We start from the raw sequence: 14,206 nt of genomic DNA on the forward strand, positions 1-14,206 counted from the left end.
TCTCGCAGTACCACTTCACTTATTTTTATAGTACTTGTATTTGTTCTCTGCATCTTTAGTTCTGTGTTAAATTCCCAATATACAGTATTTTTCTTTTTGTGGGCATTTTTGCAACCTTTTGAGATCCACTGTTCATCATTATGTTTGGCTTTTATTTTGTATTGATTGACCAGTTATTGTCATATATTAGTTTCAATATTTTCAGAATTTGTTTAGTTTTCTCAATATCTTTTTCTTCATTTCCTGAATTGCAGTCGTGAATCAGTCAATTCTTTTTGGAACGTGTCCATGGCCCTCTTCGTCCTATCCTAACCCGTCTAAATAATGCTTTCTTATCTTGGATCTTTTGGTTGTGTTTGCGACCATAGCTTGTCCTGTCCTTCCCTCGCAGGGTGTAGCACCACCGCCCCGTACGACACTCATATCTGATGCGTCATCATTCTAGCTCATCTATGTCAAACGCAGGCCCACGATGTAATTATATTTGGCCCCCAAGACCATATCAAATGTGTATTCGAGCTGGCCCGCCAGTATCTAGCTATAGCGCATGCGCCACTAATATGACAAATCCCAGAATGCTTTGCTAGTGTGTCGGCCCATCGGTCGAGACCGGCGAGCGCCCCTTCCCTTTCCGTTGCAGTCGTTAGCAACTCTCCTCGAGCAAATTGACACTTCCCCTTCCCAAAAAGGGCCGAACGAAAGACGGAAAACGGTTCACTTCCGAGACAGGTGGGAGGCAGCTTGTCTGTTCACTCAAGTAAAAGACCGACCTGTTTATCGTGCGCGGAGCAATGTGGCCGTAACAAAGAATAGAACGTAATTCAATGGTTTTTTCTAATGCCCTTTATCAACTCCTAGGCAGGGACTATTAATGGTTTGAAGTTTGGATTGTTATGGAAGGACATTCTTATTTTTTGGGGTTGTTTTGTTGTTGGTCTTTGAAAAAACATAAACATCCAAAAGAAAGGTAGTTGGAGATGGATAAATAGAAGACGGAGAGACAGAAGAATTCATGTTATCTATTTCAATACAAAACAACAAAGAAATACAGCTGATGTCTTTTATCGCAAATTGGATTTCTCGTGTTTATAATATTAAAGTGTGTTTATTCCAGATTCCGGCACGGCGGACGACCGGTTAGAGCGTCTGCCTCACAGTTCCGAGGACCGGGGTTCAATCCCGGCCCCGCCTGTGTGGAGTTTGCATGTTCTCCCCGTGCCTGCGTGGCTTTCCTCCCACATCCCAAAAACATGCAGGGTAGTTTGATAGAAGACTTTCAATTGCCCGTAGGTGTGAATGTGACTGCGAATGCTTGTTTGAGTCTTTTGAGCGCTTGAATGTTCCATTTTCGGTTACCGTCAAAGTACAGGTCACACAAGTACAAAAGAAATGTTTGGCAAGAACCACCCACAAGCAGAAAAGCTTTCAAAGGAATGAAACGGAATAAGAATCGTGTAATAAGACCAGAAAGCGAGTTATACATCGGCAAGAGATGAATGTGTGAGGGAAGCACTGCTAGTAGTATTTTGTTGACAACCGGAAGTATTACGAAAAGGGAACAGCCCGTGGAAAACACTTTTGGAAACCCCGTGCGTGGAGGCCTGCGGCGGCGCCATTTTTTCGTCCCGTGTGAAGAAAGAAGCTGCGCGTCGCCATCAAGCTTCATTCTTGCAATTTTCATTTTCTACTTTCGTCAAGCGCTCCGAGTCCTTTCGGCGGATCTACATCATTTCGTACGCCTCTGGTTCGTCCGCCATTTTTCGGTTTTGTCGCGTTTGAAGCCGCCTTGATGCTCACCGACATCGGATACGTGTTAGCATGTGTCGCGCGTGTCAAGCCGGCATTTTGTCGACGAGGCTTTCGACATCTTTGCATTTGCGCTCCCCAAATACTTGACGGTCGGTGGCTATTTGGAATTGACGCCGAGCTCGCTTAAATCTTTGCGACAAAGACTTCCAAGGGGTTGCACGTAAGAAGCTTGTTGGCTAGCAGAGGTGTGGTGTGTGTGTGTAAAACTTAAAAGATCAATTATTTTACACGAGACAGCATTATCGCACAATTCGTTAAAGACGATCCCGGCGATGTATCATTTTCCTGTGATTGATATTTAAGTTATGAGCCTTTAAATTGCTAGCCAACTTGATACTAAGACAATAGCGGTCAAGATTTTAGGTGTGGTGTGACCTTTTTGTTAAATCTCAAACTCATAACGTGTTTAATGTTGGTTCTTTCGAAACGTTGGTATCATCGGAAAGCTTGCTGAACTCACAGAAACAACATATTAGAGCTGGGAGATTATGAAGAAAACAATTTTTTTTTGGGACGATTGAAATAATTAATAAACCCAATTATTTATTCATTTAAACATGTATTTTTTCCACCACTAAAGCAAAATTGAAAACGAGTTTGTAACAAGTAATGTTAAAATAGTAGCAATAAAACCAAATACAAATAAATACGTGCTGTACCTGCTGTGCAGGTCTTGGCCTTTTAGGGGCAGTGTGGTGCATGTATGGAGATGCACTTAGACTAAGATAAAGAGTAAAAGAAGAAAGTGGCGATCTTTTTTTTTTTTTTTTACTTGTTTCTCTAGATTAAAAAGAATATATGCCTGTGAGTATTGTTATATTATTATACCCGTTTGTGTTCCTACAGCGGTTGTGTGAATATTCGTTATTTGAAGGGAAATCCTCCTTGGATATCTGTTAATTTTTGCAAGCCGGTCAGTAAGTTTTCCATTGAGTGCTAGCATTAAACTGGTGATTTTTTTGAAGCGAATTGTCTTTGATTTAAATATACGTGTCTAATTCTTTTTGTTGTTTAGTGTTACAGTAAACTCCAACTCTGGTGTCAAACACCTTGAAGCACGGAGGGCAGAATAACGTATGTCACGCTTGCAACTGCAAGCAACAGGGGCACCTCCGTCCAGGGTGCCTTTACAATGCAGGAACTTGCATACGCGTTGCGTTTTGGCACATAGGTTTTGTGATCATAATATTAGAATGTCAAGTCAAACTAGAAAATGGGGCACTCAAAACTTGCATCCAAAAAAACAAACTAAGAGTTGAGAATGAACAAACATTCCCTAAATTGTTAAAATCTGTTGTGTGGAACAAATACAGCACAGTAAAGAGGCATTTGTAGTGGATCGAATTCATGATTATCTTTGAAAGCGACAGAAAATTTGGGCCATCAATATTAGAGCCATCACTATTGAATCTTTTTTAGAATCGATTATCCTATAGATATTTCGACTAACCGAGTCATGCCCCACCAAAAAAAACTTTTTGAAACTAATAATCAGGTAATTGGATGTATGCAATCACCCCCACCCCCAAAAATTCAAAAACTTGGGGGGATTAAAAAAAAGATCCACGAGGCCCTCGGTTGAAGCTTCGGTCCGTCGGCTTCGAGTGACCACTCTGAGTGCACCTCGGACGGGTATGGGTGAGCCGATGGCCCACTATAAAAGCAATACATCAGTCACTCACCAGCCCCACAGAGCGAGCATCTTGGGCGGCCAATGTTGTTGATTTTTTGCTTGAATTTGAACACAAATTAGTTTCTATTCCCAGCTTTCCACATAAATCAAGTATGTTGCACCTAGCAATGCAAGTGTAAGAGTCTATTACAACTTAACAATAGTAGTCAAAATAACTGCAATTGAGTCCACCTGATATTAAAATGGCTTAATGGTAACACATCTGCATTTGGACAACTACAGAAAACTGTAGTTCAGATCCCGGTCACGGACAGAAACAACCAGGAGAGTCAAGGCAAGACGCTATATCCCCATTCCAGCCGAATATGCATGGATGGCAGACTGCCTGACTGAACTGTTTGTGCCTGTAGTACCGACTGTCCACCAATAGAGGGTGATAATACACTGAATGGAATTTGAATACAGTTGAATATGGGGGTGCAGTATATGGTTATGGCTGTATGGAAAGTGGTGTAAAGCGGCGGAGCTTAGGCAGTGATACCTGTGACGTATTTTTGAAGTTGATTTATCCAAGTAAAGTGGTTTTGTGGCCTCACAGTTCTGAGGACCCGGGTTCAATCCCTGGCCCCGCCTGTGTGGAGTTTGCGTGTTCTCCCCGTGCCTGCGTGGGTTTCCTCCGGGCACTCTGGTTTCCTCACACATCCCAAAAACAGGCATGGTACGTTAATTGAAGACTCTCAATTGCCCGTAGGTGTGAATGTGAGTGCCAATGGTTTGTTCGTATGTGCCCTGCGATTGGCTGGCGACCAGTTCAGGGTGTACCCCGCCTCCTGCCCGATAGGTGGGATAGGCTCCTGCACTCCCGCGAACCTTGTGAGGATAAGCGGCTCAGTAATTGGATGGAGGTGGTTTTGTTTCCCAGACCTCATCAATATCTTTCTCGTGTTTTATGTTTTTGACAGTCATTTGTTCGTTGTAAATTTTGGGAAATATCCGAGAACTGTAGGATGTAAGCTTGGTCGGTACAAAATATTGGAAATGCTGGATAAACTAGCTATGTCATCAATTTCAGTGTACAGAGGTAGGAAAATAATAATGCAGTGCACTAGGGCTGCACGATTGTGGCCAAAATAATAATCACGATTATTTTAATCAATGTTGTCATCACGATAATAATCACAATTATTCCTCATGTTAGGGAAGAATAAAAATATTTTGCACAACCTTTCAACAAACAATGTCATAGTATTCAGTGTAAAATGAATCATTAAACAAGAATAAATGATGATAAAAAATGTACCCCCCAAAAAATCTACAAGGGCCAACTGAAGAAATATGCTATTACGAAGTGCAATCACAAATCGCAACTTAATGGAAGCAACTACAGTTTATGCATAAAGGGCAACAACATTGGGCTGGCAGCACAGACTTCATTTGAAAATCCCCATCAAGATAGTGAATTGTCAAGGGCGGTACACCTCTGTTGTTCTTCTTGACCATTAGTCAGTGGTGCACGGTCACAAACTGCCAAGAACTCCGAGTTTTGATTTCCCTCTCTATTTACTTCTGGTGGGGTTTTGACTGCGGTCAGGCCAGCCGAAAAGTTGAAGTCAAGGCAGCTGCTACGCTGATTGCAAATAGTCTCTTACTGTGACACAGTGCCTCTCTGGCAACGTGCTGAAAGGCCTAGCTTCAAAATAAAAGCATGTTAACTACATTGGATATCAGTGCCCTTTTTAGGCTTTTATTTTTGAAGTTGGCCACAGAATGCGGTGCTGGAACTTAATGAAGCCTTAACCCAGTGCTTCTCAAATAGTGGGCCAGGGGGGTCGCGTTGCGATGTCAAGGGGGCCGTGTGAGACCCTGAAGAACATGATTTGCCGTACTAGGATAAAGTGTCATTGCACATCCACTGCAGTAGATGGCAGTGTATATGTCTTTCTCGTGCTTTCTTCACTGTATATAATGATTAGATTAGATTAGATGATCCTTTATATACAATTTTACATAGAGGTGTACTCACGGGAGCTGCGGGTGAGAGGGGTCGCAATTTTTTTTCTTCTTACTGCGGGGGTCGTAACAGAAAACAATTGAGAAGCACTGCCTTAACCATATGTTGCCACTCCCCTGGTGGCTGGCTGACTAGGTTGCAGGCACAGTTACAAAAGCACGTTTCATATGCGGGCAATCTCATTCAATCGTGGTAACCAAAATCACGATCGCGATTAAAATTGTGCAGCCCTACATTACACCTATATAGCGCTTTTCAAAGATGGTTTACAATTTCACTTGGTATTCATTCACTCCACACTCACGGCCTGGTGGTGATGAGCTACTTCTGTAGCCACAGCTGCCCTGGGACATTGTGACAGAAGCATAGCTGCCATTCTGCGCCTACAGCTTTGTGGGTTAAGCGTCTTGCCCAGGGACATAACGATGACATGCGGACGGGCGGGGATACTAACCGGCGTACCTCTGGTTGCAGGGTGTACTCTTACCCTCTGTGCGACTCCGGCCGATATTGCCAACATGCAATAAAGCGGTTGGATCGCTATTCAGGTTGCGCGATGGAGCGTGTAGTTGGTTGAGTGACCACTGTCGACGACCAGCCAGCGGCGGATACATGTGTACCTCCTTTTTGTCTGCTTGCTTTTAATGGCGCTGTGATGTCACAGATTTCCAGGGACATGGCCACCGATCACGTCAACGGGAACGGGACAGAGGAACCGATGGACACGACGGCAGCTGTCTCGCGCTCGAAACACTTCCAGGCCTTACTGGAAGCTGACTTACCTCAAAAAGTGGCCGAGAAGCTCGACGAGCTCTACATTGCAGGTGAAAACGCACGCATGGACACACTTGTCTGCGCGCCGATGACAAAGATAGTAGTAACGAGTAAAATCAGTGAAAAGTAGCAAGACTTAAAATTGAACTACAGAAAAAGACCTAACGCGATAACAGCACAATGCATAAAAACAATGAAAATCAAACGATAGTTAAAATAAGGAAATAAATATTAGTTGCAAAGGGGTGGTCTTGATCCAATCCATTTGTAGTGATTAGGCAGTAAGGAATTGGTAAATGATTGCGATTGCAATCATTCATCATTCCCGCCTCTCGGAATAACTCAAATTTGCATTGTGACAAGAGTTCCCATACATGGCAGTCTGTCATAATAATGCATATGGCTACAATGGCCACTTGAACCCGACTTCAATGCACCAAGATGCAGGGTTCTGGAAAATAGGTTTATTGTCGGGAAAAGGTCTTTTACTGGAACATTTTTGTGGCCTACGGAAAGCCCGATCAAAAAAACAAGCAAATTTGAGTCAAACAGTATAACTTGATTCTTCCTCAACATATCTCCTCAATCCTTTGGTTTGGTCTGGAACTCAGGGAAGCCCTTCTCCAATTGGCTGACAAGTTTCAGTTCAATAAGCGCGTATGAAATTACGAGGGGTTCTGTGAGCGGGCGCCTCAAAACTACTGCGGTGTTTCAAACAGCGTCACTTGACCTAAAAAATCCAGTTAATTTGGCGAGAAGTTCAGTAGACTAGCTTTAGTACTTCAGTCATCAATTGTGAATTTGGGAGATTTTAGAGGTGTTAGAAGTGCTCACTCCGTGTTTTTTAAGAAAATTCCACGATGGTGGTAGCCACTTGTCATGTAGCTACAGTAAGAGAAGCTTCAAATGGCTCCTGAGCCAATGTAGTGGTTTTCAAATTCAGAATCAGAATGATCTTTATCATCTTTATTTATTAGCCAAGTCCAAAAAAAAAAAAAAGGTTGATTCCGATTTGAATCAGAATCTGAGTCTGGTTCTGGTCTATTTGGTCATGTTTGCCATCCCTCAGGTCTGGTAGCACACAGTGACCTGGACGAAAGAGCCATCGAGGCTCTGAAGGAGTTCAACGAGGAGGGAGCCCTCCAGGTTCTGCTGCAGTTCAAAGAGAGCGACCTGTCCCACGTTCAGGTACCCCTTTGAAGCGGGCCGGTCAGGACGGGAGCACCGCCACGGCTCCTAACGTGTTTTTGTGTCCAGAACAAAAGTGCCTATCTGTGCGGTGTAATGAAGACGTACAGGCAGCGCGAGAAACAAGGGGCCAAGGTGGCCGACGCCACCAAAGGACCGGACGAGGCCAAAATCAAAGAACTCTTGGACAGAACCAAGTATACCCTCGATGTAACGACGGGCCAGCGGAAGTATGGTGGACCCCCGCCTGAGTCGGTATACATGGGGATTCAACCCACCGTGGGAACAGAGGTACACCGTGTGCGCCGTTTATTGCGCGCTCAGCAGGAAGTGGGCTGTCTTCAATGGTCGGTGGCTGTCTTCTTGTAGATCTTTGTAGGCAAGATTCCCCGGGACCTGTTTGAAGATGAGCTGGTTCCTCTCTTTGAAAAGGCAGGGCCTATCTGGGACCTTCGTCTCATGATGGACCCTCTGAGCGGCCTGAACCGAGGCTACGCCTTCGTCACCTTCTGCACCAAGGAGGCAGCGCAGGAGGCCGTCAAGCTGGTAGGTGGGGTGCCGCCAGCCCGTATTTATATCTCCAGACCTACCCGCAGTAGGATAGATTTTTGGTGGAACGGTTCATAATTTCCCTCCACCTTGACCTCATGGGTAGATGTTGGGTGGATCTGTTTATAATTCGCTCCACCATGAACCCAGGACAGATGTTGGGCGGAACTGTTCGGAATTCTCTCCACCTTGACCCAGTAGGGCAAATGTTGGGTGGAACTGTTTGTAATCTCTCCACCTTGACCAGGTAGGGCAGATGTTTGGTGGAACTGTTCGTAATTCTCTCCACCTTGTCCCAGGAGGGTAGATGTTTGGTGGAACTGTTCGCAATTCTGTCCACCTTGACCCAGCAGGGTAGATGTTTGGTGGAACTGTTTGTAATTCTCTCCACCTTGTCCCAGGAGGGTAGATGTTTGGTGGAACTGTTCGCAATTCTGTCCACCTTGACCCAGCAGGGTAGATGTTTGGTGGAACTGTTCGTAATTCTGTCCACCTTGACCCAGCAGGGTAGATGTTTGGTGGAACTGTTTGTAATTCTCTCCACCTTGTCCCAGGAGGGTAGATGTTTGGTGGAACTGTTCGCAATTCTGTCCACCTTGACCCAGCAGGGTAGATGTTTGGTGGAACTGTTCGTAATTCTCTCCACCTTGACCCAGAAGGACAGATGCTGGGTGGAACGGTTCGTAATTCTCTCCACCTTGACCCAGGCTCCAGTTACAGCTCTGAGGAGCGGTTTGCCTCAAATTAGCAGTGTCCGGTATAAACGGTATACTCTCTAGAAGGTATAAATTTGGACTCTACTGACCAATTGCGATCAAGCTTTTTGATGACGTCATCATATCTGCCCCAGTATAAAAATGCATACGCATCATGCGCCACACTTAACTATGAGCTGCAGCTGGAGGTATGAACAATGGGGAGATATGACATGCCTCTTGGAGCTGCCTCCCTATGGTGACGCTCAGGCAAGAGAGCGGAGAGGGGATTTTTTTATTTATTTTTTTTAAACACGACATGCACACCGTCACGGCCAAGAAAGCGGCCTTGAATGGTTCTGTGTTTCGACCGAGACGCTCAAGGACAAGAGTGGGTGAAGGAGAAGAGAAAAGTTAGAGGGGGAAAAAGCCACTGAGAGACTGGCATTTCATGCTTGCGTAGTCACCAATATTTTTCATTTTATCAAATATATTTTCTCCATGCATGTGAAAAATTTCAACTTTTTTTTGGTAAGATTAGGCTTCTGTCTTACCACCCTACCCGTGGCCCAGACGTGGAAAAGATGGAAAATTCTTGTCATACGTACCTGTAGTCCAAAAATTTGTGCAGCTGTGGGCTTCTTGGCCCTGACCAGTTTTCTTTTTTTTTTTTTGTCAATTTTGGAGGGACGTCCAGTTCCTGGTAATAGTCTCCACTTGATTTCACTGAAAATTCTTATGATCCCTCCTCTTAACCTTTGAACAATGAAAGATGTGACTACAAAAACTTCAGCAAAAGCCTACAAGAACATTTAAACTTTTATCGGGTCTAATCAATGTACTATGAACAGTGGCAGGTGTAGTTGCTGAGTTGGTTCCTCAATTTTTCTGTTCTCCTCCGCAGTGCAACAATCGTGAGATCCGTCCCGGCAAGCACATCGGCGTGTGCATCTCTGTGGCCAACAACCGTCTGTTTGTGGGCTCCATCCCCAAAAACAAAACCAAAGAGCAGATCGAAGAGGAGTTCTCCAAAGTCACAGGTCAGTCACGCTGCAGTCTGCGTCTCGTCCTTCGGCCAGTCATGCGCCATTCTTGTCGCTGTTCCTCCAGAGGGCCTCAGCGACGTCATCCTGTACCATCAGCCCGACGACAAGAAGAAGAACCGAGGTTTCTGCTTCTTGGAGTACGAAGACCATAAAACTGCAGCTCAGGCGCGCCGCCGCCTGATGAGCGGCAAGGTGAAGGTTTGGAACAACGTGGTGACGGTGGAGTGGGCAGACCCCATCGAGGACCCGGACCCCGAAGTCATGGCTAAGGTATTGGGCGTGAGCCCTCGTCTGCTCTTTGACGCCGGCGGGATGCTGTGACCCTGACGGCAGGCGTCTCCTTGCAGGTGAAAGTGTTGTTCGTGCGCAATCTGGCCAACAGCGTCACCGAGGAGATCCTGGAGACGAGCTTCAGCCAGTTTGGAAAAGTGGACAGAGTGAAGAAGCTCAAAGACTACGCTTTTGTCCACTTCGAAGAGCGCGACGGCGCCGTCAAGGTACGTTAGCTACTGGCGTCCGCAAACGCGCACATTTTGTACACGCCTGTGCTGTGTTCAGGCGCTGGCTGAGATGAACGGCAAGGAGCTGGAAGGCGAGCCTGTCGAAATCGTCTTCGCTAAGCCGCCCGATCAGAAAAGGAAGGAACGCAAAGTTCAGCGACAAGCAGCCAAGACGCAAATGTAAGTGCTCTCTTGTAGGTTATCGCAAGTCATCCATGCCGCTGCTGTCCCTCTGCCTTTGTGAACAGGTGAACGGGTACTTGACTTTATTTCCAGCTCGGTACTATGGTTTGGACCCGATATTGGTTCGTAAAGGCGAGAGATACGACTGACTCCTTAATAGATGCATTTCTTCACACAATTTTCAACAAAACTTCTTGTAGCATGGTATAATCCACGACCAACGATTTGCCCTTTGGTAGACCTACGATGCCAAAATGAAAAGTTTAGCATGTTTGATTTTTGAATCTCTTCTGTATAGTGTGATGACTTCTCAAGTCCCTCAAATGCAACGGTCCTAGCTTCTTGCTCCTCAAAACACTGAATGCGAACCGGAAGTTGTCACGCCGCCATATCAAGGAACGTTTCAAGTGTCTTAAATGCGCATCGAGGAGCCTCCACGGGCTACCTTAAATTGAGGGGGACGTCTCATGTCCCGTAGCTCCTCGATGGTGACGTTTAAAATAGGCGTGCGTCAGCTGGATGGTGAACAGAACAACTTCAAATTCAATAATCTTCTGTTTTTGTCATTCATTATTGTAGTTTGAACATACATATTTTGCTGACTGTCTGTTGTATTTCGGGCAGTATTTAATACTAAAATGACTTCATTACACTGGCTCATGGTTACTATATGCTGTACCAATCGCATATTTCTCAGGATTGTGTTGTAATTGGGCTGTCATTTTGGGAAATGCATTTGGGGACATAAAGGAAAAAATGTTCTGTTTAATACATGCGACATCAACAGTTATATTGAAGGGTATCTCCCAAAATGTGCCGTGTGCCAAGGAGATGGGTTTGGGATTGACCAATCACGATAGTCTTTGCATCTGCAAAGTTGTAGAGTAGCTGTGGTGATTATATTTGACTTGAATGTAATCCCACTTAATATAGAAAGCATATAGTGGTCATTTGGGGTGAGGGTAATTTAGCCACGCAGACTGTGACAATGCCTATGATGCGCCATGAAATGCCTCCCAAACATTCCTACGTCCTGCATTGCTCCTCTATCAATATGCCGGCTCCTGGATGGAATTTCTGGTGGGAGGAGCTAGAATGTAAGCAGAGGAGCTAGGACCTAAGAAGTTCCAAATATAGAAATGAGATGCGCCCTCTGACAATGCACCTTGACGTCTACCAATAGGGTTGCATATTGTGCATGGCCTTCCCATGCTAGCCTTGTCGACACGCTTGCCTTTGTAATCCTTCATTCACGTGCACAAACCGATGTTTACCGAAGCGTTAGAGCATGTTTCGACAGAACGCCGGTGTGTTTACGTACAAACGTTAGTGCTAGCACTAGCTTGCCAGGTTACATAACGTTTTGTTCCCTGCTTGCGAGCCGTATCGTATTAAACGTATGTGAACTTTTGCCCCCAGCTTAACGCTCTGTGTGGGGCGCCTCGAGCCCCCAGCTACACGAAACTTGCCTGAGAAAAATGGACTTGGGACTTGGTCCCATCTCTGCTATATAGTGTGCTGGCCATTTTGTAGTGCTTTTGGAATATGTAGCGAGTGTAGGTTCTGAGTGAGTCAATGATTCCCAAACCAGCTGAAAACATCTCCACCTGTTCATTGAGCTGAAGGACGGCTCCAAATACTGTTTGTTGTTTTTGTTTGATAAACTTTGTTTGTCCCCAGGTATGACGACTATTACTATTACTCTCCCCCACAACACATCCCGGCTCCCAGTAGGGGGAGGGGTCGAGGTGGGAGCCGCGGCGCCGGCTACTCGTACACCCCCGACTACTACGGCTACGAGGACTACTACGACTACTACGGCTACGACTACAACTACCGCGGCGGCGGCTACGACGACCCCTACTATGGCTACGATGACTTCCAGACCCCCGCCTGGGGCCGCGGCGGCAGGGCCGCCAGGGGCGGCGCCTCCCCGGGCCGAGGGCGCGGCGGAACCGGGCCGTCCCGAGGCCGAGCCGGCTTCTCTCAGCGTGGGGGCGGCGGGCCGGGACCCGGAGCGGTCCGCGGAGGGCGCGGCGCCAGAGGCTCGGTGCAGCCGCGAGGGCGAGGAGGGGTACGTGGTGCGCGGGGCGTCCGCGGTGCAAATGTAGGAGGAGCGAAGCGCAAAGCCGACGGGTACAACCAACCCGATTCCAAGCGGCGCCAGACCAATAATCACAACTGGGGCTCCCAGCCCATCGCTCAGCAACCGCTCCAAGGCGGCGACCACGCTAACTATTCCGGCTACAAATCTGACAGCCAGGAATTTTATCAGGATTCTTTCGGGCAGCAGTGGAAGTAGACCTTTTTCTTTGGCTTTGTTCGCATCCTTACAGACTTGATCCCATTGGTTCCAAATTGGTGACATCTGGCAAGAGAGTCTTTTTGTACATATTTTAATATTCCACAGTAGTCACATTCGGTGTTGTTTTCTTTTTTTTTTTTTTTTTTTTTTTTTAAATGCTTCGTTTTAGCTGTTCATTTGGCTTCTAGCGTTTGTTTGTTTTTACACCCTCTGCCTGCCATGTTTTCCTGAAAATGAAAATACAATTTGTACTGTCACTAAGTAATGCGTGTCTTGTTATTGGGAGAAAAAAGGTCCGTCGTGGTCCAAACTTTTGGCTTGTATTCTTTGCTGTTTGTCTGCTTTAATAAACGTGCACCCAAACGTGCACAAAACCAACCGTTGTCTTGCCAATTCCTCCAATTGAACAAAATTCTCTCCTCAAATTGCCCGCCGGCCGTCAAAGGTTGCCAGTGGCGTCACCTGGCATGCAGCCCGCCCAAATCTGCCTCAGGTGCTCATCATCATGTCTCGTCAAATCCGAAGCGGCCGCCACTCAAATGCCCGCTTGAATGTTGCATGTTTGTTCGCATGAGTCACTTGTCAACTTGAGCTGCGGCGCCCGAGTTGGAGAGTGCGTGCGTGCGTGCGTGTCAAGAGTGTGAGGCGGCGTGTCCTTTCCTTGTCTAATTGCATCCTTTTGTCACGACTAGCAGGGGGAAGGCGCCCGGGCCGGTCCCGATGTGTCGCCGTGACGACCGACCGCCGCCGGCGGACACCGTGGTAAGGTCACGTGACTCACTGCTCCGATGCTGATTGGTCCTTCCCTGACACATGACGTCCGCGGAGGATGAACTACCTCACGCGCTCTCCGGCTCCTCTGGACCGCGCGCCGTCGTCGCTTCGCCGGCTGAAGAAGTGCCGGCAAACGCGTCTTCCGCGATTGACAAGCGAGGTCGAGGTGTTTGCGGGGTCGGCGTCCATCCAGCCGCTCTCAGGATGATGTCGTGTTCCTTTCACGTACGGCGAGGCGTCACGTCAAGATTTGTTCAAATGTCATTCGACTGATCGAGCGATCGCTCGCTGCCGATCACCAGCCTTGTGCTATTGATCGGCATGTGAAGCGTTTGAATGGCATGCTGGGAAATCTTTATTTATAAATGCCAAAAATTCACAGGTGACATTTAAAGGGAAAAAACATCCGGATTGAGCAACTTGCTTTTGCTTTATTTGTGAAGATTTGTGTCCCCCGCCCCCTTTTTTTTTTTTTTTGCAAATGCAATGTTTTGTACTGTGCGATAACTTCTATTTTTCTAATAAACTTGGGGGAAACTTTTTGCCAAGTAGGAGAAAGAGGATGCCGTATTCAAAATGAAGATTGTTGTAAATATTTTAAATAAAAATGCAATAAAATGAAGTGAAATAGCTTGTTTTTATTTTTTTAAGTAGCTTGTCGTTGAACTTGACCTGTTGGGAGGAAGTGACGTCATGAAAAGTAGGTTGCCAAGTCTACTCGCTGAGCTCATGATTTCCG

The 14,206-nt window shown here is 46.2% G+C and overlaps 1 protein-coding gene across 4 annotated transcripts; it reads left to right on the top strand.

Annotated features, from left to right (window-relative positions):
• The first annotated feature begins 1,579 nt into the window (after positions 1 to 1,579).
• Positions 1,580 to 14,089, top strand: LOC133468444 (heterogeneous nuclear ribonucleoprotein Q-like). 4 transcript variants are annotated; one of them, XM_061754368.1, is made up of 11 exons: positions 1,997 to 2,613; positions 6,118 to 6,277; positions 7,297 to 7,415; positions 7,485 to 7,706; positions 7,785 to 7,961; positions 9,564 to 9,699; positions 9,770 to 9,975; positions 10,053 to 10,202; positions 10,264 to 10,385; positions 12,069 to 12,462; positions 13,386 to 14,089. In XM_061754368.1, exons 1-11 carry the CDS (start codon positions 2,608 to 2,610, stop codon positions 13,425 to 13,427), a joined length of 1,734 nt encoding a protein of 577 aa, XP_061610352.1. In that variant the 5' UTR covers positions 1,997 to 2,607; the 3' UTR covers positions 13,428 to 14,089. The 4 variants fall into 4 exon arrangements, with proteins under 4 accessions (XP_061610350.1, XP_061610351.1, XP_061610352.1 ...); XM_061754366.1 differs by lacking the exons at positions 1,997 to 2,613; positions 13,386 to 14,089 and adding an exon at positions 1,580 to 1,744 and having other exon boundaries at positions 12,069 to 13,071; XM_061754367.1 differs by lacking the exons at positions 1,997 to 2,613; positions 13,386 to 14,089 and adding an exon at positions 1,766 to 1,969 and having other exon boundaries at positions 12,069 to 13,071.
• Positions 14,090 to 14,206: the final 117 nt, after the last annotated feature.

Source organism: Phyllopteryx taeniolatus, chromosome 18, assembly GCF_024500385.1.
Source record: "Phyllopteryx taeniolatus isolate TA_2022b chromosome 18, UOR_Ptae_1.2, whole genome shotgun sequence".
Classification (NCBI taxonomy): Eukaryota; Metazoa; Chordata; class Actinopteri; order Syngnathiformes; family Syngnathidae; genus Phyllopteryx; species Phyllopteryx taeniolatus.